Raw genomic sequence first — 15,167 nt, forward strand, 5'->3', positions numbered from 1 at the left:
AGAGATTGAGCAGAATTAATCCTTCTGGAAAATCAGACTTAGGGAGAAATCTTAGGCTGAGATATTTTTAAAGATAGTTTTGGAAGATGTTTTCAAATACCTAATATTGATTGAGAAATAAGGTGGATGACGTGATCTTGTGTTGGACTAACTTCTGCTGGTGAGAGAGAGAAGCTTTTGAGTTTACACAGAACTCTTCTTCGGGTCTGGGAAAAGTACTCAGAGTGTTACAGCCAAATACAAAGTAGAACAGATTGTTAAGCATGAAGAGTTAGGTCGCAAGAGACTATTCAAGGTGAAGTGGAGAGTTAATGGTCTCTGTGACACTCTGAGTACCTTTCCCAGACCTGAAGAGGAGCTCTGTGTAAGCTTGAAATCCTGTGCCTTTCACCAACAGAAGTTGGTTCAATAAAAGCTATTACCTCTCCCACCTTGTGTGTCTAATATCCTGGGACCAACATGGTTACAACAGCAAATAATAGTAATTGGATTTTTTTCATATTCTTCAGTGTGTATCCAAGGAGCAGCACTGTTGAGCATGAAAACTCAAAATTGAAACTTCATGTTCAAATCTTAGTGAAATGTGGAAAGTGAACAAGTAAAAATTAAATCATAAACGTGAAAAGAGAACAGAAAAAAAAATTGTTTTTGATAATCTAAAATTTTCCTAATGGGATCGGGGGATATATATGTTTTAAAGTAACAATCTCTCTTTAATTTATAGTAAGCTAAAGAAAACCAGGTTTGTTAGAAATTCATCCTTCTGTCTACTGTCACAGGTGTTCAAGCTCAAAGCAGTGCAGCTGGCAGGAAAGCTCCTTCCGGCATTTAACACACCCACAGGCATTCCCTGGGCAATGGTGAATCTGAAAAGGTAACAGATTTTCTTTTGTCATAGTTTTAAACCAAAAATTGTAATGGCACATCTCTGTCCTTTCTAGGTAGAGGAAGTGTGGAAGATACAGCCGAAGTGATATTCACTACACTTGAGAGTAAATATACTAGGAGCCTGAGGACTCTGCCTCATGTGCATTAACATTAACTGTAGCAGATTGTGACTGCTCTCATTTTGCATATGAAGGTTCGGCCCACTGTAGCTCCATGGCCATTATGCAATGCTATATATTGGCCCAGAACCTCTAGTCAAAAGGGGCACATGAGCATTTTATAATGGGACCTGCAGTCTCGGTAGACCACACCTGGTCCAGGCAACATAGTTAAACTCCATGAGCTTCATGTGTTGTGTGGACTGTGTGTTGGCCACTTTCTCAGCAGAGGTTCAAAATACTTGTAAAGATGAAAGGACTGATTATCCATCCAGTCATACCAGTTTCACGCTGATGTAAATCTACTGATTTAGTGGAGTTACTCCTGATTTACATTGGTGTAACTGCAAGAAGAGCCTTGACTGATGGTTACATATAATGTATAATGTCCTTCTCTGGCTTAGTCATCTCACGTTTATATTTTTAAATTACATTTTAAATTAACGTTTGTATGTACTTTATTTATTGATTGTGTAGCACCCTGGGTTTCACAGTCATTATTCCAGTTTAATGTAGCCTCAAAAAAATCTAAATTCTAAGATGACTACATTAAGAGGGAGCTAAGTTTGAGAGTACATATAAGTAATTTATGATAAAGTATATTACAGAGATGTTTGTAATTATCCCAAAACAAAGCACTATAAATCCAGAAAATTCAAAATTAAGATTAAACTAAATTGAAATCCAAATATGTTAAGGTATGGATATGAACAATTAGTGCACCCAAATAACCATAACTCTACCCCATAATGACACCACAGAATGAGCATATGATTAAAACATTTTAATATTTGTGGTTTCAGATTAAATCAAACTGATTTTTAAAGACACATTAGATTTTGTTCTTTCTCTTTTGTTTTCCTCCTTTATTTCTTCAGGATGAAGTTAAGGTTGTTTGGATGCCCTATAGCAGGGGTTCTTAACCTTTTTCTTTCTGAGGGCCCCTTCAACATGCTATAAAAACTCCAGGGCCCAGCAAGGGTGGGAGAGAGAGATTCGGGGCTCTGGGCCAGGGGTGGGACCCTTATGCTTGCATAGGTGTAGGCTGACTTCTATTTTGGGGTGGCAAGGGCTGGCGGGGCTTGAGCCAACTCCGCACAGCAGGGTCCAGGGAGGAAGCACCACCTCCGCTCTCTGACTCACCTCAGCAGGCCACCCACCCTGTCTGGATTGTGGAGGGATGCAACCAAAACATATAACTCAAAGCGGGGGCTCAGCTCAAAAAGTTTGAAAACCGCTCAGGGTGCAGACAAGGGATAGCTCGGGACTGTGTGCAGTTTGGGGTGTAACGCAGGGTGCAGGGAAGGGGGTAGCTAGGGGCTGTGTGCAGGCAGGGTGGTAGCTCAGGGTGCAGGGAGAGGGGTAGCTAGAGGCTGTGTGCTAGGAGGGGTCCCCCTGGGGTGGCTGCTCCCCAAGGGCTCTCCTGGCCCCAGAGCCAGGTCCCCAGCCCGGGCAGCTCTTACAGGCTGCGTGAGCAGTCAAAGGGGGCTGGGAGCTGAGGAGCAGCTGCAACCCTGGGCACCAGCAGCAGACACGGGAATGTCATGGCTGCCCGCTCTGTGGCACCACCAGCCAGAGGAGCAGCTTCCCTGCACCGCCTGGCTCCAGCTTCCCCTCTGTCTACGTCCTGTCCAGAGGGCAGAGCCTTAGGAGAACTGGGGGAGAGGAGGAGGTGAGGGAGTGGAGCTGCCCCTGGGACTGCCCCACTCTGGGTAAGGCACTGTAGTTTGGGGCGGCAACACCCTTGTGCCCCCTCAACTCTGGGGTTGGGATAATCACAACATCTCTGTAATATATTTTACCCTAAATTACTGTCAAGCATTGTGAACCTTAACTCCACGTTCACATCATTTTTGTCTGGGAATTTCCATATGGGTGTTTATGATTGTTTTTTTTAAATTATTAAAAATTTCAACGTGAACGCTGAACAAGAAAGTCAAAAGTATTGATTCTCTGAGATTCATCTAATGATTTGTAGGTATGTCGTATGAACTGGAAATCATTAAAAATATGTAACTGTTAGAATCTGATTCACCGGTACACTCTGGCTGCTTTAGGCTGCTCTGGAGCAACACAAAGCAGCCAGAGCATACTGGCGAGTTAAACTAGGTTTACAGCTGCTTTGCATTGCAAGAGCAGTGCAAGTCAGCAGGAGATATATCCCATTTTCTTCTTCCCTACTGTTCTCTATACTCCCCTGCACACAGAAGTCCTAGTTTCTGACCACTGTTCATACACACTGCAAGTTTTCTATTTCCTCTTGTCCTCTCTGTTGAGTAGATCTGGTGCAGTGGGTGATAGTTTTAAAATAAAAATTTAAGATTAATAGTTATTTTTGCTGGCATTTTCATAACTGAAATGTATCTGTCATCAGAGGCTGAAGAATAAAATCTCCTCAACAGAAACATATGACGAGTCACATTTCAAAATGGCCACCATTTCCCATTGTCTTTAATGGGCCTGAGGCCACAGGCTACCTTTCGTTAAGATGCCTTCTTACAAAACAGGTACTGGCTTCCATTGCTTCCTGTGGGAGTGAAACCAAGCTGTCCTCCCAAAAGATGGTGTCTCCCTATGCTATCAGGAAATGGAGGAGAGGACTATGAGTAGGGTTACCATATTTAAAAAATAAAAAAAAGGACACTCCACGGGGCCCTGGCCCCGCCCCTTTCCCAGCCCCGCCCCAACGCCGCCCCTTCCCCGCCCCAACTCCGCCCATTCCCCGCCCATTCCCCAAGGTCCCCGCCCTAACTCCGCCCCCTCCCCTGAGCGCCCCGCATTCCCCCTCCTCCCTGCCAGCCATGCAAAAAGGGCTGCCCGAGCGCTACCGGCTTCACGGTTTGCCGGGCAGCCCCCAGACCCTGCGCCCCTGGCTGGCGCTTCCCCAGCGCAGCTGGAGCCCGCGAGGGGAAGCACCCAGTCGGGGGCGCAGGGTCTGGAGGCTGGCCGGCAAACCGTGAAGCCGGTAACGCTCGGGCTTCGGGCAGCCCCCATGCCTCCAGACCCTGCGCCCCCGGCCGGGCACTTCCCCTCCCGGGCTCTGGCTGCTGTGCTCCTCCCCTGACTCTTCGGCTCTGTTTAAGAGCCGAGCTGCCCGAGCGCTACCGGCTTCGGGCAGCCCCCATGTCTCTGGACCCTGCGCCCCCGGAGCCCGGGAGGGGAAGTGCCCGGCTGGCAGTATTTTTCCTGGACATGTTCGGCTTTTTGGCAATTCCCCCCGGACGGGGGTTTGATTACCAAAAAGCTGGACATGTCCAGGAAAAAACGGACGTATGGTAACCCTACTATGAGAAGCCAGTGAATGGAGAGAGTGGCTATTTTGGCTAAGCATAGCATGTGGCCTCAATCTCATTGAAAACAGTAGGAGATAGCAGCCATTCTGAAAGAGGGCAGTTCACTGTCAAATTTTCTGAAGTAGAATGAGAAATTGTCATTTATGAAAATAATGGCAAAAATGATCAACCAAAAAAGAAAAAGAAAAAACACCACCTTCAAATATAGCCAAGCATAAAATTTCAGTTAGTTTTAACTGTATTTTGGAGTTTGAAGAGTTTGCATTTTTCCGTTATTGTTAGCTCAACCAAAAGTAATGGGCTTGATGTCACTGAGTGACATTCTATCGCTGTGCTATGCAGGAGGTCAGACTAGATGATCAAAATGGTCACTTCTGGCCATTTTGATCATCTATGAATTATTCCAGATATTAAAAAGAAGTTAGACAACTGATAAAAAAATTCTTAAAGAACCCATTTTAATTAATTTCAGTTAATAAACTAATTCATGAACTTATAAATGTTAAGGGCTTGTCTACACAGAAAAGTTTTTTCCATATAGATAAACTTCAGTTTTTCATCATAAACTCCCTTACATTGACACACAAAAGTTCTTTTTTTATTTAGCTGGCATCTTATCCCACCTTAACTGGGAAGCAACATAACTCTTAGGCTTGGTCTATACTATAAGTTATGTTGATGTAAGGAGTCTTGCATCGACCCAGTTGTGCATGTGTCTACACTTAAATTTGTTTCTGACTGAGTAAGTGGCCTGTTATTCCGACATAATAACACCACCTCCCGGAGTGGTGTTGAGCCAAGGTTTATGTACAGAGGTTGGCACGGCACGCATGTAGACACTCCGTTACCTTTGTCAACCCTAACAGTCCTCCAGCAGTTGTCCCACACTAACTGCTCTGGTCACCATTGTGAATTCCACTGCCCAGGGGTCACGTAGACTGGAAGACACTCCTCCCTTTTAAAGCCCTGTGGATTTTTGAAATTCCTTTTCCTGATTGCCTAGCGAGAAGAGCACACCTAACAGCTCTCCGCTGTTGTGTGCAACTGCCTAGCTGACCATGCCAGCAACACACTCCAGATGTGCTCCGACCTGGAGGAGACAAGATATATTGGAATTCCTGGGCCTGTGGGGAGAAGAGGCTGTGCTCAGGGTATGCAGGAGAAGGGGCATAATGGACCAGCAGCAGTGCTGCGTGAAAGCCAAGGAGCTTCAGCAGGCATACCAGGAGGCCAACAATCAATTCGGTGTCAAGCCGCAGACCTGCCACTTTTACAATGAGCTGAACCGTCTATATCTCCAAGGAGCCCAAGTCACAGGTCTCTGCTGTGAACAGAAAGGAGGAGGGGGTGGACAAGGAAGAGGAGGAGGATGGGAGACAGGCAACTGGATCCAGCTGCACAGCAAGCTAGGACCTGTTTTTGACTCCACTGCAGTCCAGCCAGTCCTGTCAATAGAGCATGGGCAAGCCCAATGCAGGGGAATGAACCTCAGGTAAGCGTGTACATAAATTTTCCATTCCAGGGATGGCCCCCTCAAAATAGCAGGACACAGCTTTTGACTTTTCATTAATTTACTCGTGCTAGAAGAACCAAGAGAAGTAGAGTTGCTATCTGCTTTTCAGTCCCCTCTAGAGTTAGGTGCGGGGAGAGGGAGCATGCAAAGCAGTTTGTTTATGTACACAGGAGTGTCCCTTGAATCCTCCTGAGAGATCTTGATGAAATTTTCACAGAGGTGCTCTCCAATACTCTGTCGCAGAGTTCTAGGGATGGCAGCCTTATTTCTTCCTCTGTGGTAGGACAATTTCCCACGGCACACAGTGATAACATTGGCAGGCACCATTGCAATACACAGCCTAGCAGTATACGGACACAAGTGGCTTTGGGATGCCAGCAGCAGCTGTGTTTTCTGTATCTTTGTTACCATCAGGAGTGAGATATCAGCTAAAATCACCACTGCCTGTGGAAAAAGGTGCCAGTATCCAGTGTCAGTGCCCTATGTTAGTAGTTTTATGCAACCAAGCAATTCTCTCCTCATTTCCCTAATCTCTAATGGGCCATACTCACCGTGGCTGGTGCTGTGACTGGCACGGTGCACAAGCAATCCCAGCCAGAAGTGAAAATGAACTTGTAGTTCTTGAAACTTTAGGGGAGCAAGTTCTGCATCTTAAATTTCAGTTTCCATAGTGACTATACTGACAGCGGTAACTTTATGTGTTTATCTGCAGCTGCTGCAGCTTTGAGGGTCTTCCCCTCCACATCCGCAGAATGCCTGACCCAGATAAGGAGGAGAAAGAAGAGGACTTAGGATGACATGTTCACTGAGCTTCTTCAAGTCAGTGCTGCACTGGACTTTGAGCACAGGGACTGCAGGATGAACATTGGGGACAGCCTGGAGAAGGAAAGAGTGGAGAGGAGGAAGGCGCAGGAAAAGGAGAGGGAGATGCACCAGTACATAATCAGGCTTCTCAGGCAGCAAACTCAGATACTCCAGACTCTGGTGGACCTGCAGGTTCAAGAATCCCATGCTCGCCTCTCTCTGCAGCCCGTTGAGAACTAATATCGGGACCTCTCTATATCCCCTGTCCCCTTCAACATTCCACATGGCATCCAGGGCTGCCTCACTATCCCTACACTCCACCTCGCAGGATACTAAAGACAATCACAGCTTCACATACACTTACCTGTGGAAGCGATGGTTGGTGTAGATGTAGCTGAAATAGTCATGAATGTTCTTTCCCCTTCATAAGATCTGTTCTGTTCCTTTAAGTTTCAGTAAGTTTATTTTAAATATATTTATTTTAAAATTTCAGTTTCTTTTTTTCACCGAATTCTTATACAAAATGAATGTCTATTATTTAAAACATAACTCTTTTTTATTTGTTTGCAACATCTACTACCAAGTGCTTAACAGGTATGAAAGCAACCAATTACTTGTTACTGACAATGTGATACAACTCATAGAATAAGCCATAAACAAAATTAATAGATGTATTGACAGCGTTATATTTCTGTACATACAGCAATCACTACACGATTCCTATTAGGCCACAAAAGAGCAGGGCTGTGTAGAGCACAGTACAACAAAACACATTACGTAGCTTACTGTAAAAATGGTCTTTCAAAACCCGCCCTGAGCTTTGAGCTCTTCTAATAGCCCTTGTGTCTGCCTGTTCAAACTCAGCAGACAGCCATTCCACCTCTACCCAGGCAGAAAGGTTTCCCCCTTTGCTTCACAGATATTATGCAGGACACAGCAGGCAGCTATGACCATTGGGATATTTTTCTCACTGAGGTCCAATCTTGTGAGTAAACAATGCCAGAGTCCCTTCAATCTACCAAAAGCACATTCAACTGTCATTCTGTACCTGCTAAGCTGGTATTTGAATCGTTCCTTGGTGTTGTCAAGATGGCTGGTGTGCAGCTTCATAAACTAGGGGAACAACGGGTAGGCTGGGTCACAGATCATTGTTGGCATTTCAACATTTCCAATGGTAATCCGCCGGTTGGGAAAGAAAGTCCCTGCTTGCAGCTTTCTGAAAAGTCCTGTGTTCCCTTCCATGACCAGCCCAGGCTTATGTGGGTGAAGCATCCTCAGTGATCCACCAATGCTTGCATTACCATAAAAAAGTAACCCTTTCTGTACTCTGTGGCAAGGTGGTCTGGTGCCTAAATAAGCATATCCATGCTGTCTATCACTCCACCACAGTTCAGGAACCCCATTGCTGAAAATCCATCCACTATGTCCTGCAAATTGCTGAGAGTCACAGTCCTGTGTAGCAGGAGGTGATTAATGGCTCTGCATAGTTGCATGACAGTGGCCCCTCAGTGGATTTCCCAACTCCAAATAGATTTCTGACTGACCGGTAGCAATCTGGCGTTGCAAATTTCTCCAGTGCGATCGCCACTTGTTTCTGTGCTGTTAGTGCAGCTCTCATTCTGGTGTCCCTGCACTGGAGGGTTGGGGCGAGCTCGGAACACAGATCCAGGAATGTTGCCTTGTGCATCTGAAAGTTCTGCAGCCACTACTCATCATCCTAAGCCATCGTTACAATGCGATGCCACCCATCAGTGTTAGTTTCTCGGGCCTAGAAGTGGCTCTCCACCATCTACAGCTGCTCTGTGAACACCATCAACAACTTTGAATTGGTTCTCGCTGTGTCCCATAGCAATGTGTCCTCCATGAAATCGTCATGTTCCCTACTGATTCGGTTCTTCTGTGGCTCTGCAAATACTGCAGGATTGTACGCTCTGTGCTTGCAATGCTCATGACAATAATGCAGAGCTGGGAAGGCTCCATGCTTCTGTCAGAGATGGCAGATAGCGAGGAGGGCCATGCAGGTTTGTGGGATTTTGAAAAAAGGCATGAAAATTATGGAATACAGATGACGTGGGATGGAGACTGTTGCATGTTGGGAAGTTGACCCCAGGCTCCCAGTCATCCCGGCACAACTCATTTTGGTACCATCATGCGTTTCCAAAACTTCCCAAATGACTGGATTCACACTGGGATACGTACCCATGGTGCACTGCACTGTGCATTGGTACTAGCACTCCTGGTGAGTACGTGCACCGCCGACACAAGGAGCCAAGTATGCACACATATAAGCAATGTACTAACGGCGGAGGCTTTAGGCCAACATGACTTGCTTGAAATAACTTTGTAGTGTAGATGTGGCCTTATTTCAGAATGTTACAAGGTTTGCGAGGAGGCATCCCTATTTTGAATTAACTGCTGTTTCAGGCAGTCCTCCCTCTGCTATCCCACACTGCATTGCTTCACACCTGCACTAGCCTATCTGTTTACTTGTATATAGCCCTCTGCTACTCCAGGTTCATCTTGGCTGGATTTCACCTCCATGTTTAAATGATGGCACACATCTAGGGATGCCCCTTTGAAATTCCAGCTTGTGACAAGTTCACACTCTTGGACTCTCATATCCATTATAGGAGTCATGTGCAATGTCTTCATATGGTTCTGTCTAGAGGTCCTGGACTTCATTGGCCACTGGGGAAAAGAGTGTGTTCAGGCCCATATTAACAGCAAATGCAGGAGAAGGCTCAGAGCCATGCCAAAGCAAAGGAACTCCAGCAGAATTATAAAAATGCTAGGGACAAAAGTAAGACCTCTGATAATGTTCCCACTACCTGCACCTACTATGAGAAAATGGACTGGATTTTTGCCAAGGATGCCACCCCCAAACCCTGATATGGGATTCTGGACAAGTTGACTAGAGTATCAGAAGATGCCCAAGCCATCATGGAAACCAAGAGATGATTTCTCAAGACCACCAAGATCACTTCAGCATGCCAAACACTGAGACTGAAAAATTTCAGCTCCTGACTAATAACATCAATCCCTAATAGCATAATTGTTACACAAAGCATATCCATTGCATTCCTTTCCGTGGTTACAGTACATTAATTTTCCTGCACTACATGCGGGCCTCAAAGTAGGAGCACAATGCATCATTGAGCCTAGTTGCCTGACCAGTTGGGCCATTTTGCAGAGGCACCCTCTCTTGGCTGTTCACACATTCAGAAAGTCTCTCCACCTTTGCCTCTCAGCCCTTGGTGAGGCTCTCACCTTTGCTGTCACTGATGTTGCGCAAAATGCTGCAAGCATCTATCACACAAGGCAGATATTGCTCAGAAGCCTCCAGCCTTGACATAAGACACTGCCACCTTTTCTTCAGTCTACTATATGCAGACTTCACTGTCATTCTGCAGCTACTCAGATTATAGTTAAACAGCTCCTTTCTCTTATCCAAGTATCCAGTAAAAAATTTCATAAACCAGAATGACAGGAGGATTCACAACCGCATGAATGTCCATAGTGATCCTGTGGGCAAAAGTTCCATTTTTCATTGCATGGTTTCATTGCATAGTTTTTCACGGCTGGAGTTTCTAAAGATCCTGGCATCCATGAATCTTTCCAAATCCCATCCCACATTAATATTGGTGAACTTACCACGTTGTTCAAACAGGCTTTGCAGCAACCTGGAAAAATACTCCTTTTTTGTTGATGAACTCTGAGACCTGGTATGGATGCCAAAACATGCATATGGGTCTGATCAATGGGCCCTAGGCAATTCAGGAATCCCCTCTGTGAAAATCCAGCAATAACCTCCTGTACATTGACAAACTTTATGTCTCAAGAAACAACACCTTCTTGATAGCAGTGTACACTTCAATGACAACAGCCCTGACAGTTGATCTCCCAACACCGAACTGTTTAGCTACTAACTGGCAGCAATCGGGGTGATGAGTTTCCAGATGGCGATGGCTATATTCTCCAGGCTAAGAGGAGGTTTCAGGCTTGTGTTCTGCTGCTGCATCAGCTCCAGGTGAGCTCTGCACAGGCCTCTGGGAAAGTAGCCTTCCTCAGCCTGAACATCAGACTATCCTGACCCACCAGGTGGTGCTGGTCAGCTAAGTGCCATGCTCCACTGAATAAAGCTACTCCAGGAAAATGTCATGTAGAAGTAACTGCTTGATCTCTTCCCCACAGCATCACTGTGGCTATTTTCCAAATCACTCATAACCATCCATCTGCATGATACATGTGGAGCAGCCTATTCGTATTAATGACTGTCAGAATTGCAGTGCTCAGCAATCTTCCCTCCCTGCTGCCTGACAGATGTTCGAAAATGATCCTGCTTTGCTCAGACCAGATGAATTACAGGAGTGTGTTAGTTTGATCCCAGAATTCCAGTGGGCATCCCAGAATGTGACCAAAAAAAAAAAAAAAAATCCGAGACTGCATAGAGCCTAGTGGCAGAACATTACACAGTGAGATATCTGCCCCAAATGTTGTACAATTATTTTGAAAAAGTGAAGAGCAGTGTGCAGTGAATCACAGAAGAGAACTATCTTAAGATGGCATGAACAAAGGGGTTTGGGTGCCCTTCTTTGGGCTAGTTAAACCTAGATAATTATAGTGGAAAAACATATGCTGAAAAAACTTGCCTACGTAGAGAAGCCCGAAATGCTTGAAACAAACCCACTTGAGGATGATTCCCCATATACAGTTGCATTTTAAGAACTGAAAAAGATCTTGGTGGAGCTTGAAAGCATCTCTCTTTCACCAGCAGAAGTTGGTCTAATAAAATATATTACCTCACCCACCCGGGGGGCTCATATCCTGGCACCAACATGGTTACAAGAACACTGCAAACATTTTGAGACCTATCTATTAGCCAGTTTTAATACATTTAATGTGTGCCATATTAATTTTATATTGTTCTCATGTTTTAATCAAAATGTCATGGGGGAACCGAGTCAAACACTTTACAGAAGGCTAAGCATATTAAGTCAACACTGATACCTTTATCAATCAAACTAGTAATTTCATCAAAAAAAAAATCAAGTTAGTTTCAAATTATCTATTTTCCATGAACCTGTATTGATTTTCAGTAATGACATTATCCTCCTTTTGTTCTTTATTAATTGAGTCCTATATCAGCCACTCCATTATCTTGCTCAGGATTGATGCCAGGCTGACAGACCTATAATTACACGGGTCATCCCATTTACCCGTCTTAACAATTGGCACATTAGCTTTCTTCCAGCCTTCTGGAACTTCCCCAGTGCTCCAGGTCTTATTTAAAATCAATGTTAACGGTCACTGCTTCCCAGAATAGAGTCCCCCATCCTGTAAGTATGGCCTACATTCTTTGTTTCTAGATGTATACATTTACATTTAACTGTATTAAAATACATATTGTTTGCTTTTGCCCATTTTACCCGGTGATCCAGAATCAGCGACATGTCCACTTCATTATTTACCACTCCCCCAATATTGGGGTTATCTGCAAACTTTATTAGTGATGATTTTATGTTTTCTTTCAGGTCAGCGATAAAAATTTTAAATAGTGTAGGGACAAGAACCAATCCCTGTGGGACCCCACTGGAAACACACCCGCTCAAGGATGATTCCCCATTTACAATTATATTTTGAGACCTATCAATTAGCCAATTTTTAATCCATTTAATGTGTACCATATTAATTTTATATTGTTCTAGTGTTTTAATCAAAATGTCAGGGGTACCAAGTCAAACACCTTATAGAAATCTAAAAGATCTCCTCAGCCAGCACTTTTAAAACTTTCGGATGCAAATTATTTGGACCCGGTGATTTAAAAATGTCTGACTTTGGTAGATCCTGTTTAACATCCTCCAGAGATACTAGTGGAATGGAATGATGAGAATATATCATCTGTTTTTTCCCCAAATACAGAACAGAAATATTTATTGAACACTTCTATCTTTTCTGCATTATTATTGATAATGTTACCTTTTCCATCTAGTAATGGACCAATACCATTGTCAGGATTTTTTTTTTGTTCCTAACTTTTAAAAAATTCCTTGTTATTGTCCTTAACTCTGCTGGCCATAGATTTCTCCTTGTATCCCTTTGCTTTCCTAATCAAATTTTATTCGTTACTGTCAACTTCATAGAATCTCAGAGTTTGGAAGGGACCTCAGGAGGTCATCTAGTCCAACCCCCTGCTCAAAGCAGGACTAATCCTCAAACAGATTTTTATCCCAATTCCCTAAATGGCCCCTTCAAGGATTGAGCCCACAACTCTGGGTTTAGCAAGCCAATGCTCAAACCACTGAGCTATCCCTCTCCCTTTTCCTGTTTCTTCCATTTGTTATATATCTATATTTTTTACAGCTGCCTTCACTTCCCCTCTAAACCAAGTTGATTTTTTAACCAGCACAGCCTTCTTTCTCAGTTGTGGGATTGTGGCTTTTTGGGCATCTAGTAAAGTGTTCTTAAATTATTCCTAATTATCATTCATACTTTTCTGATTAAATTCTTCCTCCCAGCTGATTATACTCATAATTGTTTTCAGCTTTGTGAAATTAGTCCTATTAAAGCACCAAGTATACTGATCTGGATTTTGTTCTGCTAATTACCAATCTACTAATTAAATTATTTGCCCCCATAACTCCTATTGGGAGGCTGTTCCAGAGTGTCATCCCCCTGTGGGCTGGAAACCTCCTTCTGATTTCCAACCTGAATTTGTTTAGGGCCAGTTCATATCCATTTGTTCTTGTGCCAACATTCTCCTTGAACTTAAATTGCTCTTCTCCTTCCCTAGTATTTATCATCCTAATGTATTTCTAGAGAGCAATCATATCTCCTCTCAGCCTTCTTTTTGCTAGACTAAACAAGCCAAGCTCTTCCAGTCTCCTCTCATAAGATAGACCTGCCATTCCTCTTATCAACCTAATAGCTCTTCTCTGCACCTTTTCCAGTTTAAATTAATCTTTCTTGAACATGAGTGACCAGAATTGTACACAGTATTCCAATTGAGGTCTTACCAATGCCAATAATACATCTACTGGAAATGCCTTGCCTAAGGATTGCATTTGCTTTTTTCACAGTCAGATCATGTTGGTGGCTCCTAGTCATCCAGTGATCGACTCACACACCCAGGGTCTCTCTCCTTCTTTGTCGCTTCCAACTGATGAGCCCCCAGGTTCTCAAAGAAGTTTTATTCAACTCTCCTCCTCATACTGTGATAGTTACATCTGAAGTTTCCAGATGGGTACCAGGTCAACATTTTTTTCATTCAAGGTCTTTGGAATGTCAAAAAATGCCATTTACACATAAATGCGTTAGACCTAGGAGATTTGTATATGCCCCTTATGTTGTTCCTCCCACACGTGCAGAATTCAAGTTGCCAAGGACAATATGTCAGCAATGTATTAAGTATATAGGAAAGACCTTATTCATCTCAGCTTTGTCAGGAAGCAATAAAACTGTGGGACTGGCATATCCTACACAACATTTATCTGTAAAAAGCAACAAAGAGTCCTGTGGCACCTTATAGACTAACAGATGTATTGGAGCATAAGCTTTCGTGAGTGAATACCCACTTCGTCAGACGCATGTATTCACCCACAAAATCTTATGCTCCAATACATCTGTTAGTCTATAAGGTGCCACGGGACTCTTTGTTGCTTTTTATAGATCCAGACTAACACGGCTACCCCTCTGATACTTAACATTTATCTGATTCCCTTTCATGCAGTGGGAAATCACAACCAGATTGCAGATTGACTGAGCAGTGATTCCATGGGGCTGTATAAGTTCTGATAAGAATTTTGACTCTGTTTTGGTGTATTTTAGTTCAGTGTATTTTACAATATTTGTTTCATTTGAAAACTATAGTTTTGTCTAACTCCTCACTTAAAGTCCATTTAGCAGCAATAGCAGTGTTTCATATACCAATTGATAGTAAATCTATTTTTCACACAACTCAGTTAAAAGGGTTTATTAAACTTGTATCTGCCAACAAATAATCCATTTCCTTCATGGGACTTAAACTTGGTATTAAGTTATGTCTCCTCCATTGAACCTCTTCTCAAGGTGTTCTGGATATAGTAAGAGTCAAGCAATTTCTGCCCAGTCCTTGTCTAGGTGGTTAGACAGTGTATAGAGGAGAGTTATAAGATTTCTTCCCTCTCCCCTCCTGCAAGTCTTAGAGCTCACTCTACAAGGCAGGTGCTGCATCTGTAGCTTGCACTAGGCATGTTCCTCATATTAAAATATATAAAGTTGCCACTTGGGGTTCAAGTCACACTTTCACTAAACACAGTGTGTTAGATTTGGCAGCCAGATCTGATGTACAGTTTGGCAGAGCGATACTTTATTTCTTAAGTATCAGAGGGGTAGCCGTGTTAGTCTGAGTCTGTAAAAAGCAACAGAGGGTCCTGTGGCACCTTTAAGACTAACAGAAGTATAGGGAGCATAAGCTTTCGTGGGTAAGAACCTCACTTCTTCAGATGCAAGTCTTGCATCTGAAGAAGTGAGGTT

The 15,167-nt window shown here is 43.6% G+C and overlaps 1 protein-coding gene across 2 annotated transcripts in view; it reads left to right on the forward strand.

Annotated features, from left to right (window-relative positions):
- MAN1A2 (mannosidase alpha class 1A member 2) overlaps nt 1–15,167 on the forward strand; it is a 330,855-nt gene that overhangs the window by 204,057 nt on the left and 111,631 nt on the right. For both annotated transcript variants that reach the window (XM_024217756.3, XM_024217757.2), the window contains exon 6: nt 780–874. In XM_024217756.3, the coding sequence (XP_024073524.1) occupies nt 780–874 (95 nt within the window). The remainder of the gene's footprint in view (nt 1–779; nt 875–15,167) is intronic.

This window comes from Terrapene carolina, unplaced genomic scaffold (assembly GCF_002925995.2).
Source record: "Terrapene carolina triunguis isolate 2854851 unplaced genomic scaffold, T_m_triunguis-2.0 Scaffold242, whole genome shotgun sequence".
Taxonomy (NCBI): Eukaryota; Metazoa; Chordata; order Testudines; family Emydidae; genus Terrapene; species Terrapene triunguis.